Source organism: Saccostrea echinata, unplaced genomic scaffold (genome assembly GCF_033153115.1).
Source record: "Saccostrea echinata isolate AGI-Se365-2 ecotype Australia unplaced genomic scaffold, CSIRO_AGI_Sech_v1 ptg000054l, whole genome shotgun sequence".
Taxonomy (NCBI): domain Eukaryota; kingdom Metazoa; phylum Mollusca; class Bivalvia; order Ostreida; family Ostreidae; genus Saccostrea; species Saccostrea echinata.
Window position 1 is genome coordinate 23,707,393 of NW_026889803.1, and position 15,392 is coordinate 23,722,784.

Genomic DNA, 15,392 nt, shown 5'->3' on the forward strand with positions numbered 1-15,392 from the left:
CAAATTTTAACTGCAAAATAAAATTTGCAAAAACGCAGCTTTAAATGATGAAGAAATCTGTATTCTCATTAGGAAATGTTTTATTCAGTGCACCTTTAGACACACTAATTGGTGCTACTCATATGGAAAAATTCAATGTACTTTATAGAAGGAATAAAATTTTAAATAAATAGGATCACTCTTTCCTACTTGGAGATCTGATGGTATTGCTAAAGGCTGTGGGAGCATGTGAATACCAAGGAGCCACTCTGGAGTTTTGTGAAAAACAAGGTATCAGATACAAGGCCATGAAAGAAATCAGAAAACTACGAGCTCAACTGACTAATTCTGGTATGCTCCAATATTTTTATCACTCATTACAAAGGACAAGGTATGGTAACGGCCGAATTTGGCCCCTTATTTGATGTAAAAATCAGAACACAGTTAAAATTGTAATTGTTTGTAGTTAAGAACTTAAAATGATGCTTGTTTTAAAACCAGAACTAATTTTGATTCAAAGCTTACACGGAGGTCACAAGAGGGTGCAGAAGTAGGACATTTTCCCAAATTTCCTCAATTCTAGTAAAATTTTGTCAAATTTGAGATAATTTTCACTTCGGGAAACATAGAGCACAAGCTTGCCTATCTGAGATTTTTATACATAAGATCCATCTGATACTAATGTATGAAATATATAAATTTGGAAGATAGGCAAGCTTGTGCTCTATGTCTTGTGAAACAAAATGTGCTGTAAAATGGATGAAAATTTGCATAAAAATGAGAAGATTCGGAAATTGACATATTTTCTGACCTTCCCATGACCTCTGTGTATCCCATAACTTAGAACCAATACTCTTTTTGTGGCAGGGTAGACAACAGGTTTTTATTGATAAACTGTTGCAGCATTCTAAAAGACACTCAAAACCAGGGGCCAAAAAGGGGTCTTAGCCTATCTTGTCCTTTAGCTTTTAAAAAAAAGCTTAGAGAGTCAGCCAGTAAATTTTTATACCCCTGCTCCAGAGGAGAGGGGGGTATACTGTTTTACCCTTGTGTGTCTGTCTGTGTGTCCATGTGTCTGTCCGTAACAAATTTTGGTTGCAGTTTTTTCAGCACCTACTCATCACAGATGATTGAAATTTTAGCACACTCTTTGTTTAGGCATTGCATATGGTGGGATTCATTTTTGTGTGAATCAGATGTCAACTTCCTGTTAATCCGTGCATCTGTCCGTACCATACATAACAAATTTTGGTTGCAGTTTTCTCAGGAATTACTCATTGCAGATGCTTGAAATTTTAGCACACTCTTTGTTTAGGCATGCCATATGGTGGGATTCATTTTTTTATGAATCCGATGTCAACTTTCCTGTTTATCCATGCGTCTGTCCGTACCATACATTAAAAATTTTGGTCGCAGTTTTCTCAGCATCTCCTTATCCCAGATGTTTGAAAGTTTAGCACACTCTTTGTTTAGGCATGTCATATGGTGGGATACATTTTTGTGAGAATACGATGTCAACTTCCTGTTGTGTGCGTCTGACCGTACCATACATAACAAAGGGGGAGTTTCGATAAGGCTGTCAGCGGCCCACTTTTTTTCATAAAAATAAATTTCAATTTCTTTTTTCGAAACTAGTTTAGAATTCAAGATAAATATGTTAACTTTTGTTATTTTTATTTCAAAAGTTAATATGAGATGAATTCACACCGTAGCTGATACATACTTAGATGTACCCTCAAATCCGTTAACATTAGGCTTATGGGAAAATGTAAGAGGGTGGCATTTATAAATCGATGTTTAGAATATGAAGTGCATGAGGGACACTCACCTAAATTTGTTCAGTAATTAGATATACTCTGCACACTAATTTCTTGAAATATGATGAGTGTCGCGTGTGCACTTCATATCCAAAAATTGAAAATTACATAAAATTTGCATATCTAAAATTAGAACCTCCTGGTTTCTTGATCTGACTCTGTATTAAAATACCAAGCCAGAAGTAGCATATTTGTTTAAATCAAAGAAGATTCTCGATTATTTTAACAGTAGAAAACATTATCGTATCCTATCTTCATTTCGATACTCTTTTGTCGCCAACGTATAACGTTAACGTCACATTTTTAGCTCACCTCCTCGAAGTTGGGGGAACTTTAATTTGTAATTCCGTCGGCATCCGTGTTCCAGGTTAAAGTTTTTGAAGAAGATTTTTTTTTTTCAAATATATGTATGCCCTAATAGATATTAATCAGAGTCACCTGATCCAGCATGTTTCCTTGTCACCAGTCAGGTTTCAGATGCTGGATTTTCAGCCAAAGAATGTCCAGGTAAATGTTTTAAAAGCAGGTTTAAATTTTCGGAGAGAGCATCTGTAAGCACTTGTTGACCAGACTTGCTTCATAATGCATCTTCGGATGCACAGTACTAGATTGCTTCAGATGCTGGATATGACCTACATTTCCTTAATGAGTGAGCAGGTTAAAGATTTTGAAGCGGGTATCGGTCTTACATAACTATAAGCCTTATCGTGACCAAACTTGCACTGACGATGCATCTAGGATTGCTCACCACCAAGCATGGTTCAGATGCTGGATCTTTCTTACATTTTACGACTGACTGAACAAATATGTATTTCCTTGTAAATAGAAATCAATGTGAAGCAACTTAAGTATCTATGGAGAGTTTGGAAGCGAGAGGAAATTAGTCCTGGCTGGGATTCTCTCAGTTATGCTGAAAACATATAATGCTGATCTATGTGAGCAAATACTTCTAAGTTTCATAATCATTATTTAATCATTTCATAATTATCAAATACATTGCAATATACTGAAGCCAGTAGGTGCTAGGTAAAAAAATGTATTATCTGACGGTCGCCAGATAAGTTTCTAGCGCCTGCCATTGAAATATCTAGCGACCACCAGATAAAATTGTAATGTTTTTGCCAATCAAGTTGTAGCACCCAGTGATATACCTTAATGCTCTTGATTGACAGAGGTACACAGACCAAGTATTTTTGAAGGTGGTGCTTAAAATCTCTGCCTTTAACGACATCAACAACTTAGTCAAATCTGGGAGTTTAAGCCTTATTAGCAAAGATCAAATCTACACTTTATACAAAAATTCACTTCATAAGGTCTTCACCTCATAACTTTAAATTTATTTTTTTATTAGATTACATGTCTACACCACAAGAAACTTATTTGTCGGCTTCTAGTTATTTATGTGGCGGTCGCCAGATAAGTTTCTGGTCGCCGCCAGTTATTTATGTTGTGGCCGCAAGAAAACTATTTGGCAGCCGCCAGATATATTTTTCTAGCGGCTGCCATATAATTATGTGGCAGCCGCCAGATAAAATATTTTCTTACCTTTCACCTACAATGTACCAGCTTACGTAGCAATATGATGCTTTTAAATAAACTAAAATTTATTTGTGTATGTATTTAAAGTTGCATTCATTGTTTAATCTTTTTATTTCAAAAGATTTTATTTAATTTCAATTTTATGATATTAAGGTATATTTTCATAAAACATGTAGTTGTATAACCTCATTGATGAAAATGTATTGCATATACATGTATATGACGTTTTTACATTTACCTATCTCATGTCTACATATCTTTTATTTGCATTTTTCGAATGGGAAAATGTTAAATATTGATTATAAAGTTTATGTATAAACTGTCGATTAATTATGATGTTAAAACTTTCTATATATGTTTACGTTTTGTATGTTAAATTCATCCTCCTTTAAAGAAAAGTAACATTTAACACATCAGAAAAATATCGCACCTTAAAAAACATTCGCATAAGAGAATTACCATTTTCCGTATAAAAAAAATGTTGAAATCGGTTAATTTTTGTCTTTATTCATATTAATCCTATTTCATTTACGATTTTGACGGTTAAACAAATCCACTTTCCCCCTATAAAAATGTCTACTCCAAAAATATACGACAGGCGGTATACTCGAATGTTCAATTATCACGTGACCGGAAAATGCGTAACATAAATTATTGTCATATTTTTAGGAAGATAAGGAGTTTTTCTACAAAATATCAAAATTTCATAAAATTTCGTGAGGGGCCGAAAAACGGCCTTATCGAAACTCCCCCTTTGGTCACAGTTTTCTCAGCATCTACTTATCGCAGATGCTTGATAGTTTAGCACACTCTTTGTTTAGGCATGTTATATGGGGGAATTTATTTTTGTACAAATCTGATATCAACTTCCTGTTTATCCCTGTGTCTGTTCATAAATGAACTTGTGTATTTGCGTCAGAGCGGGGGTATTATTAGCGAGCATTGGCTCACAGACTTCTTGTTCTTTTTTCGTATTAATGTTTAAAAGCATTAGGAAACCAAAATTTTGTGTAAGAAAAATGATTTCAGCATTATTTTTAGCCGATATGGCCAGTTGATCCAGTTTTTCAGCATGGGAGTGTAGAGTTGGGGGTTAAAACAACCCCATGCATGCAGGTTCTCACATTATTTTGTGAATTAAAAAGAAAAACAAAAAGTTTCATTATTTATGTTTGAATTCTCATAGCCTAATTCCATTAAAAGTCAGTAGCCACTCACATCAGGCTGATCTAGGATTTTATGAAGGGGGGGGGGGCGTATTCGCCACATAGACACTTAGGCGGCTTTCAAAACCCCCACACTAACCTCGCACCCCATTTACACTACTTTTGCTTTAAAACGTAACATTCTGTAGCCAGTTTTACAATTAATTTTCTATTTAATTTTTTTTTGACAAATTCCATTGATTTTAAGACTTTCATAAGTCTGAATCCCCTGGACCACCACCCTTCCGGATCCGCCCTCTTATCTTGTCAAAGACGTTAACTCAAACTTTATTATTACATTACTATTTAGGGAAAAAGAGCGTTGAAGTATTCATGTCAGCATTTTTTTTCAGAAGGAGCTTTGCAAACTTCACTAATGGGTGTTAGTGAAACTTGCAAAAAGCTCTCTCAGTCAAGTGCACCCAGACAAAGGAGGAGACACCTTTATCCTTAACAACCATACTGAGCCCCCTAATTAAAACTATAAATAAATGACAATTGCAAAAAAATCATGTAACTTTTAGAATATAAAAAAATCAATATTTACTGAACAACACAGGCATCATGCATGCAACATCATAAAACATATAAGCTTCGTTAGAACCTGTACTTTGCGTTTATTTTATATTTTAGTCTATTGACTTTTGTTATTTTACTAACTAAATTTAATGCTTTACTTGACATTTGAAATAATGTAGAATTTGAAAATAAAATAAAACACTTTTACAAATTTATTACCAATCTTTTCATGCTTATAACTATATAATTACAAGCCACACCTGAATTCCACATCCTAATTGTCTAATTTAATGATGGAAAGACAAACATATAAACAAGAGGCCCATGGGCCAAAATGCTCAACTGAGTTACTTTAGCCCTGCTGTTCTTCACCATATTTTCCTCCTTGTAATACCTATTGTGGCCCCACCCTACCCCCAGGGGTCATGATTTGAACAATTTAGATTCTACACTACCCCGGGATGTTTCCACATAAGTTTCAGCTTTTCTGGCCCAGGGGTTCTTGAGAAGAAGATATCAGAGATTTTTTTTTATATATTTCAATGTAAACCTTGGATTCCCTGTTGGGCCCCACCATACCCCCAGGGGTCATGATTTGAACAATGTAGATTCTACACTAACCCAGGATGCTTCCACATAAGTTTTAGCTTTTCTGGCCCAGTGGTTCTTGAAGATTTTTTGATTTTTTTCCAATATATTTCAATGTAAAACTTGGATTTTCTATTGTGGCCCCACCCTACCCTTGGGGGTCATGATTTGAACAGTGTAGATTCTACACTACTCCAGAATGCTTCCACATATGTTTCAAATTTTCTGGCCCAGAGGTTCTTGAGAAGGAGATTTTTAAAGATTTTTTTCTATATATTTCAATGTAAAACTTGGATTCCCTATTGTGGCCCCACCCTACCCCTGGGGGTCATGATTTGAACAATTTAGATTCTACACAACTCAGGATGCATCCACATAAGTTTCAGCTTTTCTGGTCCAGTGGTTCTTGAGAAGATTTTTTAATGAATACACCTTATTTTTGGCTTCTCTTGATTTTAAAGGGGCTTTGCCCTTCATTTTGAAAATTTAAACTCCCCTTCAGCCAAGAATGCTTTGTATGAACTTTGGTTAAAATTGGCCCAGTGGTTTTTGATAAGAAGTTGAAAATGTGAAAAGTTTACAGACGGACGGAAAACGGATGATCAGAAAAATTCACTTGAGCTTTCAGCTCAGGTGAGCTAAAAAAGAATGGAGCAAGTGAAGCCAGCTGTGTCTCTCTCCATCTATTCATTGCATGCCTTTACAAATCATATTGGCCAATTTGGTAATTAACAGGAGTGACTTACTCTAAGTCAACCTCCCAGAATCGTTTGCGCTCCTTAGGTTAACCAATGTCAGGGTACCAGTCTACCTCCCAGAATTCCAGAACACGCAAGTGCATTTGAAGTTCTTCATAAGATAACTAGTCAACCCGCGGGCTGACTAATGAGGTTATGTTGGTGAATCTCATAATATCACCCTGAACATATTGATTTTGTTCCATCTATAATATTGTCTCAAAACAGTTTTCTCGGATGGCTTGGTCAACATTATTAAACCTTCACAGTACTAATAATCAAGTTAATCTGCTTGCAGTATATAAATTTTTCACAATGGCTAATGTTGCCTTGGCACTCTTCTTATTTTTCGAACTATTAAAAAATAATTACTGGTACCGTACTTGCCTCAAGTCAAACTGATTTTTAATGACAAACGCAACATAGTTTTGAACTTTAATTTATTATTCCCTGTATAATTTAAGAGTTCTAATAATTGAGTGACCTTTGTGCAGTTTTATAATGTCTTGTAATACTGTACAACTCTTCTTAATCAAATTTATAGAAAATAACACCCAGAACTTTTTTCTTTAAAAAACAAGGATTTTCATCATTTCCCTGATATCTGTTCAAAATTCCTGGTAAAAGCCCGTCACACTGTCATGATTTAGAGCTATGATAGATAATTCAAAAGTAGCTGCAAAGAACAAGGGCGCTTTTGATTGACATTCGGCAGGAATCAGGGCGCACTTGAAAAATGAAAATTTTATTGCACTGTAAAATTAAATTTTAACATTCTTTTGATTTATCATGTTCCTATGAAATAGGAAAGGAAAACATTTTCCTAATAGTGTGTTTTGATTTCCTTAAAAATAACTTGAAAAAATGGCTAGATGCGTCATTTGCTACAAAATTGTACAATTTCAAACACATTTTTCTAAAAATTTGTTATCTCTGGGTCATCTCTCCACGATTTTAAAAAGACATTTGTGTGCATTTGTATTCGAAGAAACGAATAAACATTTGTAAAAAATGGAGAGAAGACTCAGAGACTATAAAAAATGAACTTTTTCCAAAAAAAATACCAGTGTGTAAATGCGTTGCTTCTTTGTCATTTTAAATTCCTGAGTGTTTGTGTAGCGATGATAGCTCAGTAGTATGCGTTACCAGTCCAGCGCACTAAGGAGTCGAGAAGTTTTTGGTTCGATCATCGAATGGAGCAATTTTTTTTTTTTCTTATTTATCACTGTGTAGAAATGGACTAGGGTAAAGTGCGTTACCCTAGTCCAAGATGGCGATAGGCAAAAATGCTTCAAATTTTCTCGTACAAATGTGGGTGATTTCTAGTTTAAAGTTTTACTTTATTTTGTACCAATCTGTCAGACAGCTTCAGTTTTACATGCTCGCATGGAGATTGTTTTCAACTTTAGCGTAATTAAAAAGAAAATGCATGTCAAAGTTTTGCTGCAGATTAGGGTAGAGTTTTTTCGTGACTAGGGTAAAAAAGTTATTTAATCTACAACCTGATAGTGCAGGATTTTGATTTTTTAACTGCTTATACAATTAATGTAGTTGGAAAAGGCTTTTTTTAAATTTAATTTAAACAATATTTTATTCACAGATGTAAGAGTGAATAGGATTGGGCAGCAGGCTCAGCCTATTTTAGCCCTCTCCCTAAGGCTTTCTTGAACGTGTTCAAGAACTGTTGCTTCCACAAAGAAATCATGCCGGTCAGAGGTGTGCAATTAGTATCGCCCGACGCCCGGGGCTATCATTTTTTGGGGTCGGGCTAGTGGTTTTCTGCATGCAGGTAGCCCCTTGGGCTAGTAAAAATTAAAAATACCAATGTAATATAAAAAATCACTACCGATATTTTCACTCATTTTTTGCTATTAAATTCCCAACCAATGAAAAGTTTCCAGGCAGCATGCTCCAATTGTTCGTAAATCTCCATAATATTATCCATTTTGCAGCACTACCTGAATTATTACTTCCAAAAACGATCGTTTTTTTCTAATCCGAATTTCCTCCATTCATGTGTTAATGGTAAATAAAGGCAGATATCTCATTAAATTATTTACGATCACTCAATCATCTGAAAGATAAGTGTTATGTGATTTACGTAAAATATATTTCAAGTGTTTTTAATAATTTAAGATGAAAAAAAATGATTTCACTTCGTTTTCAGTTGTCTGCACTAGCTTACTAGCTCTGAGCTAGTAAGCTAGTGCAATGCACAGAAAAAGGAAAAATAATTCAATATTTTAATTCATTTTTCTTTTTCTATCATAATAATTAATTTATACATGATTCAATTTTATTAGTGAGAATTAAACTTTAATTTGAAAAAAAAATGACTTTAAAACCCTGACTTTTTTGACTTTATAATCTTTTTTTTTTTTTCAATATTAGCTGTTACTCCCCCCCCCCCCCCCACCTCATCTGGGCTAGTAACTTTTTACTTGGGGCTAGTGACTTTATTGCTGCCACTAGCCCGTGGGCTAGTACTTGATTTTTTTAATTGCACACCCCTGCCGGTTGCTATTTTTTTTAATAACCACAATTTTCATATAAAATATTACTCTTATTATGATCGTTATATTTCCCGTTTCATTTTATTGTTAAATAAATAATTATACTTGTATAAATGATGTAATTAATTTATTTGATTTAACTTTAATAAGTGTATGAGTCTAAATCTACATTGCATCACTTAAACCCCACTTTGGGCAAAATCATCGAAAATGACTCATCAGCCTATGTCTAATTTGCATTTGTTGGTACTCTTGGGCGTACGACCTTTGATGAAATGGGCCCCAGCTGGTCAGCTGACCAAATCGTGGAATTTAAACCATAAATGTTTTGTACACAATTCCTGCAGATCGCACGCCAAGTACGCCCGTCTTCTTTGGGTTCATTGTTGGGGTAGTTGTAGGATTTCTTTTTTTTTGTGTTGAATCGCAGCAAATTGCAAAACTCGGCCATTGTTATAAAACAATTGTGGATACAGCACAATTTTTAAGAATTCATAGACACACAACTCACACTCCATTAGGACACAACTTCGTAGTAAATCTTTGACATTCATGTGACTTTAGCAGTGTTTCGTACAACTCACAACACTGCAGGTGTCTTAAGAACTACTGCAAGTGTCCTTCGAGTTACTGCAATTAGAAATATAGGAGCACTTTCCTGTGAATATGATATGAAAAAGGGTGATTGATGGCAAGTGCTGTGTGATGGAACCAAGAGTTAATATGATGTAGGCAGAAATTGTCTGTTGTTATCCGTATAAAAATTAAAATACCAACTTTTTAAAAGGAAAGAAGATAGAAAAGTGAAAGAAGTTGAGAATGTATGTGTCACAGAATCTGTAAAGACTATGTTCAATAAATTCATGAAGAGACTGAATATAATCAAGAGCTCCACACTGAATCCTGTGCCCTGATCAAACAAGTTTAATTAATATAATGTTTAATAATTTCAAAAACCTCTCTGTATGTATTTCATAATGAAATCATCATTAGTCATAGGAATGTCGGGCATGTATTGTGCCATAAAGTGATTTGTAAAAGTATTGTTTGTATGAGGGTTGTTCCATATGTAATTAAGAAATAAACAACAATGTTATAAAGTTCTCTGGGAAATAAACTTGGTTGGTCATGTGATCAAATCCTGTGAAGCCTGGAGGGCTTCTCACAAAATTTGATCATGTACCAACCAGGTTCATTTCCCAGTGAACTTTTTAACATTCTTGTTTATTACTTTTATTTACATTTGAGACAAATATTTTGAATAGAACTGCATTAATTGAACAAACGGCCCACCATATTGCTATGTTGTGATGTTGTGATGCACAATGACCTAGAAGTTGTTTGATCTTGAGAGTTTGCCTCGCTCCAACATTTGAATACCGTAATTTTGGGGGTATATGTCAATAGGGTATATAGGTCGAAAGGCTCATTTTTAGCTGTAATTTTTAAAAAATCCATAGATAGGACGAATTTGGAACATAGGACGAGGCGTTGTTTATCGATTTTCTAGAGATTCTTACATAGATACTACGTATCAGAACCTGTGAACTTCTTGGCTTGCTCCAACATTTGAATACCGTAATTTTGGGGGTATATGTCAATGAGGTATATAGGTCAAAAGGCTCATTTTTAGCTCTAATTTTTAAAAAATCCATAGATAGGACGAATTTGGAACATAGGACGAGGCGTTGTTTATTGATTTTCTAGAGATTCTTACATAGATACTATGTATCAGAACCTGTGAACTTCTTGGCTTACCCCGTGATATTATCACATTGAGAAAATAAAATTGTGTTTTTTGAGTAAAACATTTTAATAGTGTTTTATATATATATAAAAGTTTCTTTAGTTGAAACTTCCTTGAATTCTGCTATACAACGTTTCTCCGACTTGCCTGTTCAATGCCTCGTAGTTTGACTCTGTCGTTAAACAGTATCCATAAATATGGTAGTATACGACAGCTATAAATTAGGGAAATACCCCAGACCAATCAATAATTATTTCCATTTTTAAACATTGTGGACACATTCTTAACATATTTTATATAGGCATTATTTACTGTAACAGTATTAACTTCGATGACTGCCATTTTTATATTTCTTGTATTAGGGATTAGCTAAAGCACGCAAATGACCATTACATGTAATAGTGAGCAATTGAAATTAATCGTATTTTCATGCTATAATTTGGCCTGTGATATTGTTGTAAAAATAAATTTAATTAAGAGTACATTTGCAATTTAACAGTCTTCATGAATTTCACAGCTTTGTATGTTCAATGATGTGTAGCACTAATTACCCCTATTACGGCACATGCTGTTAATCATGCCCCGCAGGTGGTTAAACCAACAGGTGGTGTCAACACCTTTTTGTACACAGTGTATATCCCTTTATCTGTAAGATAATTTAAATTCAAACGGAAGCCAATCTTTGAATAAATCAGTGTACCTCTTGGGTATGAGGAAGATAAGTGCACTATATTATTATTTAGATATGAAATATCTAAATGACCAGCGGTATATTTGATAAATAAATTTGGGAATTACTGACAACAATTTATTTCACGCATTTTACATTTAAAAAAATATCACAAGACAAAATGAAAAAAAATATTTAGGTAGACTATTTCAATTCATCCATACACTTAAATGGTAAAAAAAAAAGGATGACGATTATTTACCAAATTGCGATTCTGAAAACTTCTCGTATTCTAAATTTCGATACGGTTGCGGTTTTATTTTAGTGAACGAGTGCGACTTCCAACTTCACAGATGGAGACAGATAGCATGTTGTAAAATATACTTTGATGAAACATTATTTAGGAGATGATTAAATAATTTTTTTAGTACATCTATGGATATTTAAGGGAACTTAATTTGCAAGAAATCAATGGAATATATATTTAATTCTTTATTGTGGTTTTTTTTTTCGGTAAAATAATTTAAAAAGTTACAAAAATTGTACAGATTTGTGTTGAAATTGACATAAAATTTACGGATTCTGGATCATTTTTTGTAAACTTGAGTCTTAGCAAGGTCGATTCTTTAATTAGGACGACCCCAACGATTCTGAGAAAAAAAGTATCGACCTATCTTCCAAAAATTACGGTACTTACATTGATGTTCAGCAGTCCAGTTCAGGAAATATATCTGTTCATAATGAAAAAACAATGATCATTACTGAGAATAATCTTATTATTATTGTATGAGTTCTTTATATATGAAGTCAAAAGCAGTGGTATCATCTTCAGTTTACATACCTTCAAAAGAATTTTGGGTTAAAAAGGTAAGCATGATTTTAGGCTAATAAGAAAAGAAACATTTTACACACCTAAGAAAGATCTAAGGATCATTTGTTGAACAAAAAAAACCTATTTGTTTCAATAATTGTATCTTTTTCATCACTTTAATGACTTAAAAATTCCGAAACCAGTGTCACCGTGACAGAAATATGTAGACAAGTTATCATCTCGCTGTGTGATTCAGTCACGCCATGACCTCTGAACCGCTAATAAGTTCATACAGAATTGAACATATTTTCTCTTCAATAGGTTCATCTAGTAACAAAAATATTTGCAAATGTAAATAATGTGTATTGTACTAATCTCAAAAGCATTTGACTCAAATAGTGAAATGAACATTACATCCCTTCAAAGTATTCTCCGTGGTTTGAAATACATAATTTCGATGTCTGAATCCATTTCTGGCTGCGTTCAAGATCGGCTAACCTAGCAGCTAAGTGGTAGATATCTATCTCTATTGAACGGACAGCTAGCTTAGCAGCTTTAGTCTAAGATTTGAGACAAAAATATACCAGTAAAGAATTATTTTTGGAACCATAAAAGTTTATTTCAAGCAAAAATATGTATGTGAATTTACATTTAATTCACTAAGATGTAGAAAATATTTTCCCATTTAGTTAAAATGTGCTGAGAAGTTGAAACTAAGGAGGCCATCTTGGTTTGGAACTTAGCATTAAATATTTATGCTAGCTCTCCCTACGTAGTAGCTAGGCTAGCTTTGCGTTCAAGATCGAAGCTTTACGTAGCGGCTATGTAGCAGCTACGCTGTTGAAGGCACCCCTGAAATGCATCATTGTACGTTGATTTAGGTAGACCTCTGAGGCACTGATTGATGGCTGAGCCAAGGGCTTGTTGGGACTTGTAATGACCACCAGATAAGAACTTTTTAGGTTTTGGAAAAAGGAAAAAGTCACATGGGGCTAGATCTTGAGAGTATGGTGGATGTGACAAGATGGTAACCTTCTCCAACTTCAAAAATTGCTTCCAAGCTCAGATGTATGCAACAGAGCATTATCATTAAGTAGAAGAACATACCTAAATCCTGACACAAAGCATCATTTATGATAATATTTCTTGAGCTCTTTTAGTATAATATCTCGGTAATACCGACCTGCAACACTTTTGGCCTTCGGCACTGGAATTTGTATGGCTACACCATCACATGAGAAGAATATGCAATAAAGAACCTTCTTTGTGCTTATTATCGTTCTTTCAGCGAATTCAGGTCTACTACTGTGTGTAGTTAACCATATTTTGTTTCCAATTTTTCTTACTGGATCGAAGTTTCGTCACCTGTAACAATGTTTGCAAATTGTCTTTGATTGAATTTGGGAAACATTATGAGCAATTGCTTAGCGATTTGTACTCATACCTGTTTTTGGTCATCTGTCAATATATGCATTATCCATCTGGCAGAAATCTTTCGTACTTTCAAAATATGCTTCAAAATGAAATGCACCCATGATAGCAATATGCCAACAGTTTTTGCAATATCACAAATTGTGTATCAGCTATCACTTTCAATTATTTTCCTGACTTTTGAGACATTTGCCTTGCCTGTTACAGTCACAGGTCTGCCAGATTTTGCTGCATCTTTGATGGATTCTGTGCCAGTCAGAAATTTCTTTCTCCATGCACCTACAAACTGTCTCATAAGATATCTTATCAGACCCATAAACTTCCCTCAATTCAGTAAAAATCAGCATTACCAAATGACCGAATTTTGTGCATACTTTTATATTAGCTCTAATTTCTTCAATATTCTCAACCTGTTTCCGAACCATTTTAACAACATTTGTCAAGAACTGGATCTATTAAAATGACTATAAGTTGAAGGCTTTTGTTTATACCATTGGAAAGATAATGAATATAATGAATAGAGCTATTCAAGAGTTTCATCATCCTTGAAATTGTGCAAAACTTTACCCTGCTTTGGTACAATACACATTAGTACATATTGAACAGCCCTCGTAACGATGTGTAATCCTTCATAATGGTAGACAGATGTAACATGTTTGTAATGTGATCACCTCAGTTCATACTTATATTGCCTTATTTTGTCATCATATCATACAAACCTCGTACTCTGTTAGACAGACATGGTAGCCATACCATTCTAGCAGCAATAAAATTCCACATGCTGCAGAAAAATCACATGACTTACCTGGTGAATAATGACAATTTTTAGCTCACCTCAACGAAGTTGGGGGAGCTTATGTAATACCCTCGGCGTCGGCGTCCCAGGTTAAGGTTTTTGGAGCAGTTTTCTTTTCAAGTACTTCTATGGCCTATATTAGTCAGAGATGCATGGAGGATGCTTCTAGTGTGTTTCATTGTACCAGTCAAGGTTTCAGATGCTGCAATTTCAGCTAAAGAATGACCAGGTTAATGTTTTTTGGAGCAGGTTAAAGTTTTTGGAGCAGGTCTCATTTCCAAGTAACTTTAAGCCCTATATTGACCAAACTTGCATGGATGATACATCTAAGGATTCACACTACTGGACTTGCTTCGGATGCTGGATCTGACCTATATTTTCCAGATGAGTGACCAGGTTAAGGTTTTTGGAGCAGATCTCATTTCCAAGTAACTAAAAGCCCTATATTGACCAAACTTGCATGGATGATACATTTAAGGATGCACACTACTGGACTTGCTTCAGATGCTGAATCTGACCTACATTTTCCAGATGAGTGACCAGGTTAAAGTTTTTGGAGCAGATGTCATTTCCAAGTATCTATAAACCCTATACTGACCAAACTTGCATGGATGATACATATAAGGATGTACACTACTGGACTTGCTTCGGATGCTGGATCTGACTTACATTTTCCAGATGAGTAACCAGGTTAAAGTTTTTGGAGCAGATCTCATTTCCAAGTAACTATAAACCCTATATTGACTAAACTTGCATGGATGATACATCTAAGGATGCACACTACTGGACTTGCTTCGGATGCTGGATCTGACCTACATTTTCCGGATGAGTGACCAGGTTAAAGTTTTTGGAGCAGATGTCATTTCCAAGTAACTATAAACCCTATATTGACCAAACTTGCATAGATGATACATCTAAGGATTCACACTACTGGACTTGCTTCGGATGCTGGACCTGACCTACATTTTCCGGATGAGTAACCAGATTAAAGTTTTTGGAGCAGATGTCATTTCCAAGTACTTATAAGGCCTATCTGAACC

The 15,392-nt window shown here is 34.6% G+C and overlaps 1 protein-coding gene across 1 annotated transcript in view; it reads left to right on the forward strand.

The window, feature by feature from the left end:
* Positions 1–15,392, forward strand: part of LOC133206146 (probable ATP-dependent RNA helicase DHX37) — a 725,850-nt gene that overhangs the window by 617,768 nt on the left and 92,690 nt on the right. The window contains exon 20 of the mRNA XM_061342078.1: positions 174–330. Within this exon, the coding sequence (XP_061198062.1) occupies positions 174–330 (157 nt within the window). The remainder of the gene's footprint in view (positions 1–173; positions 331–15,392) is intronic.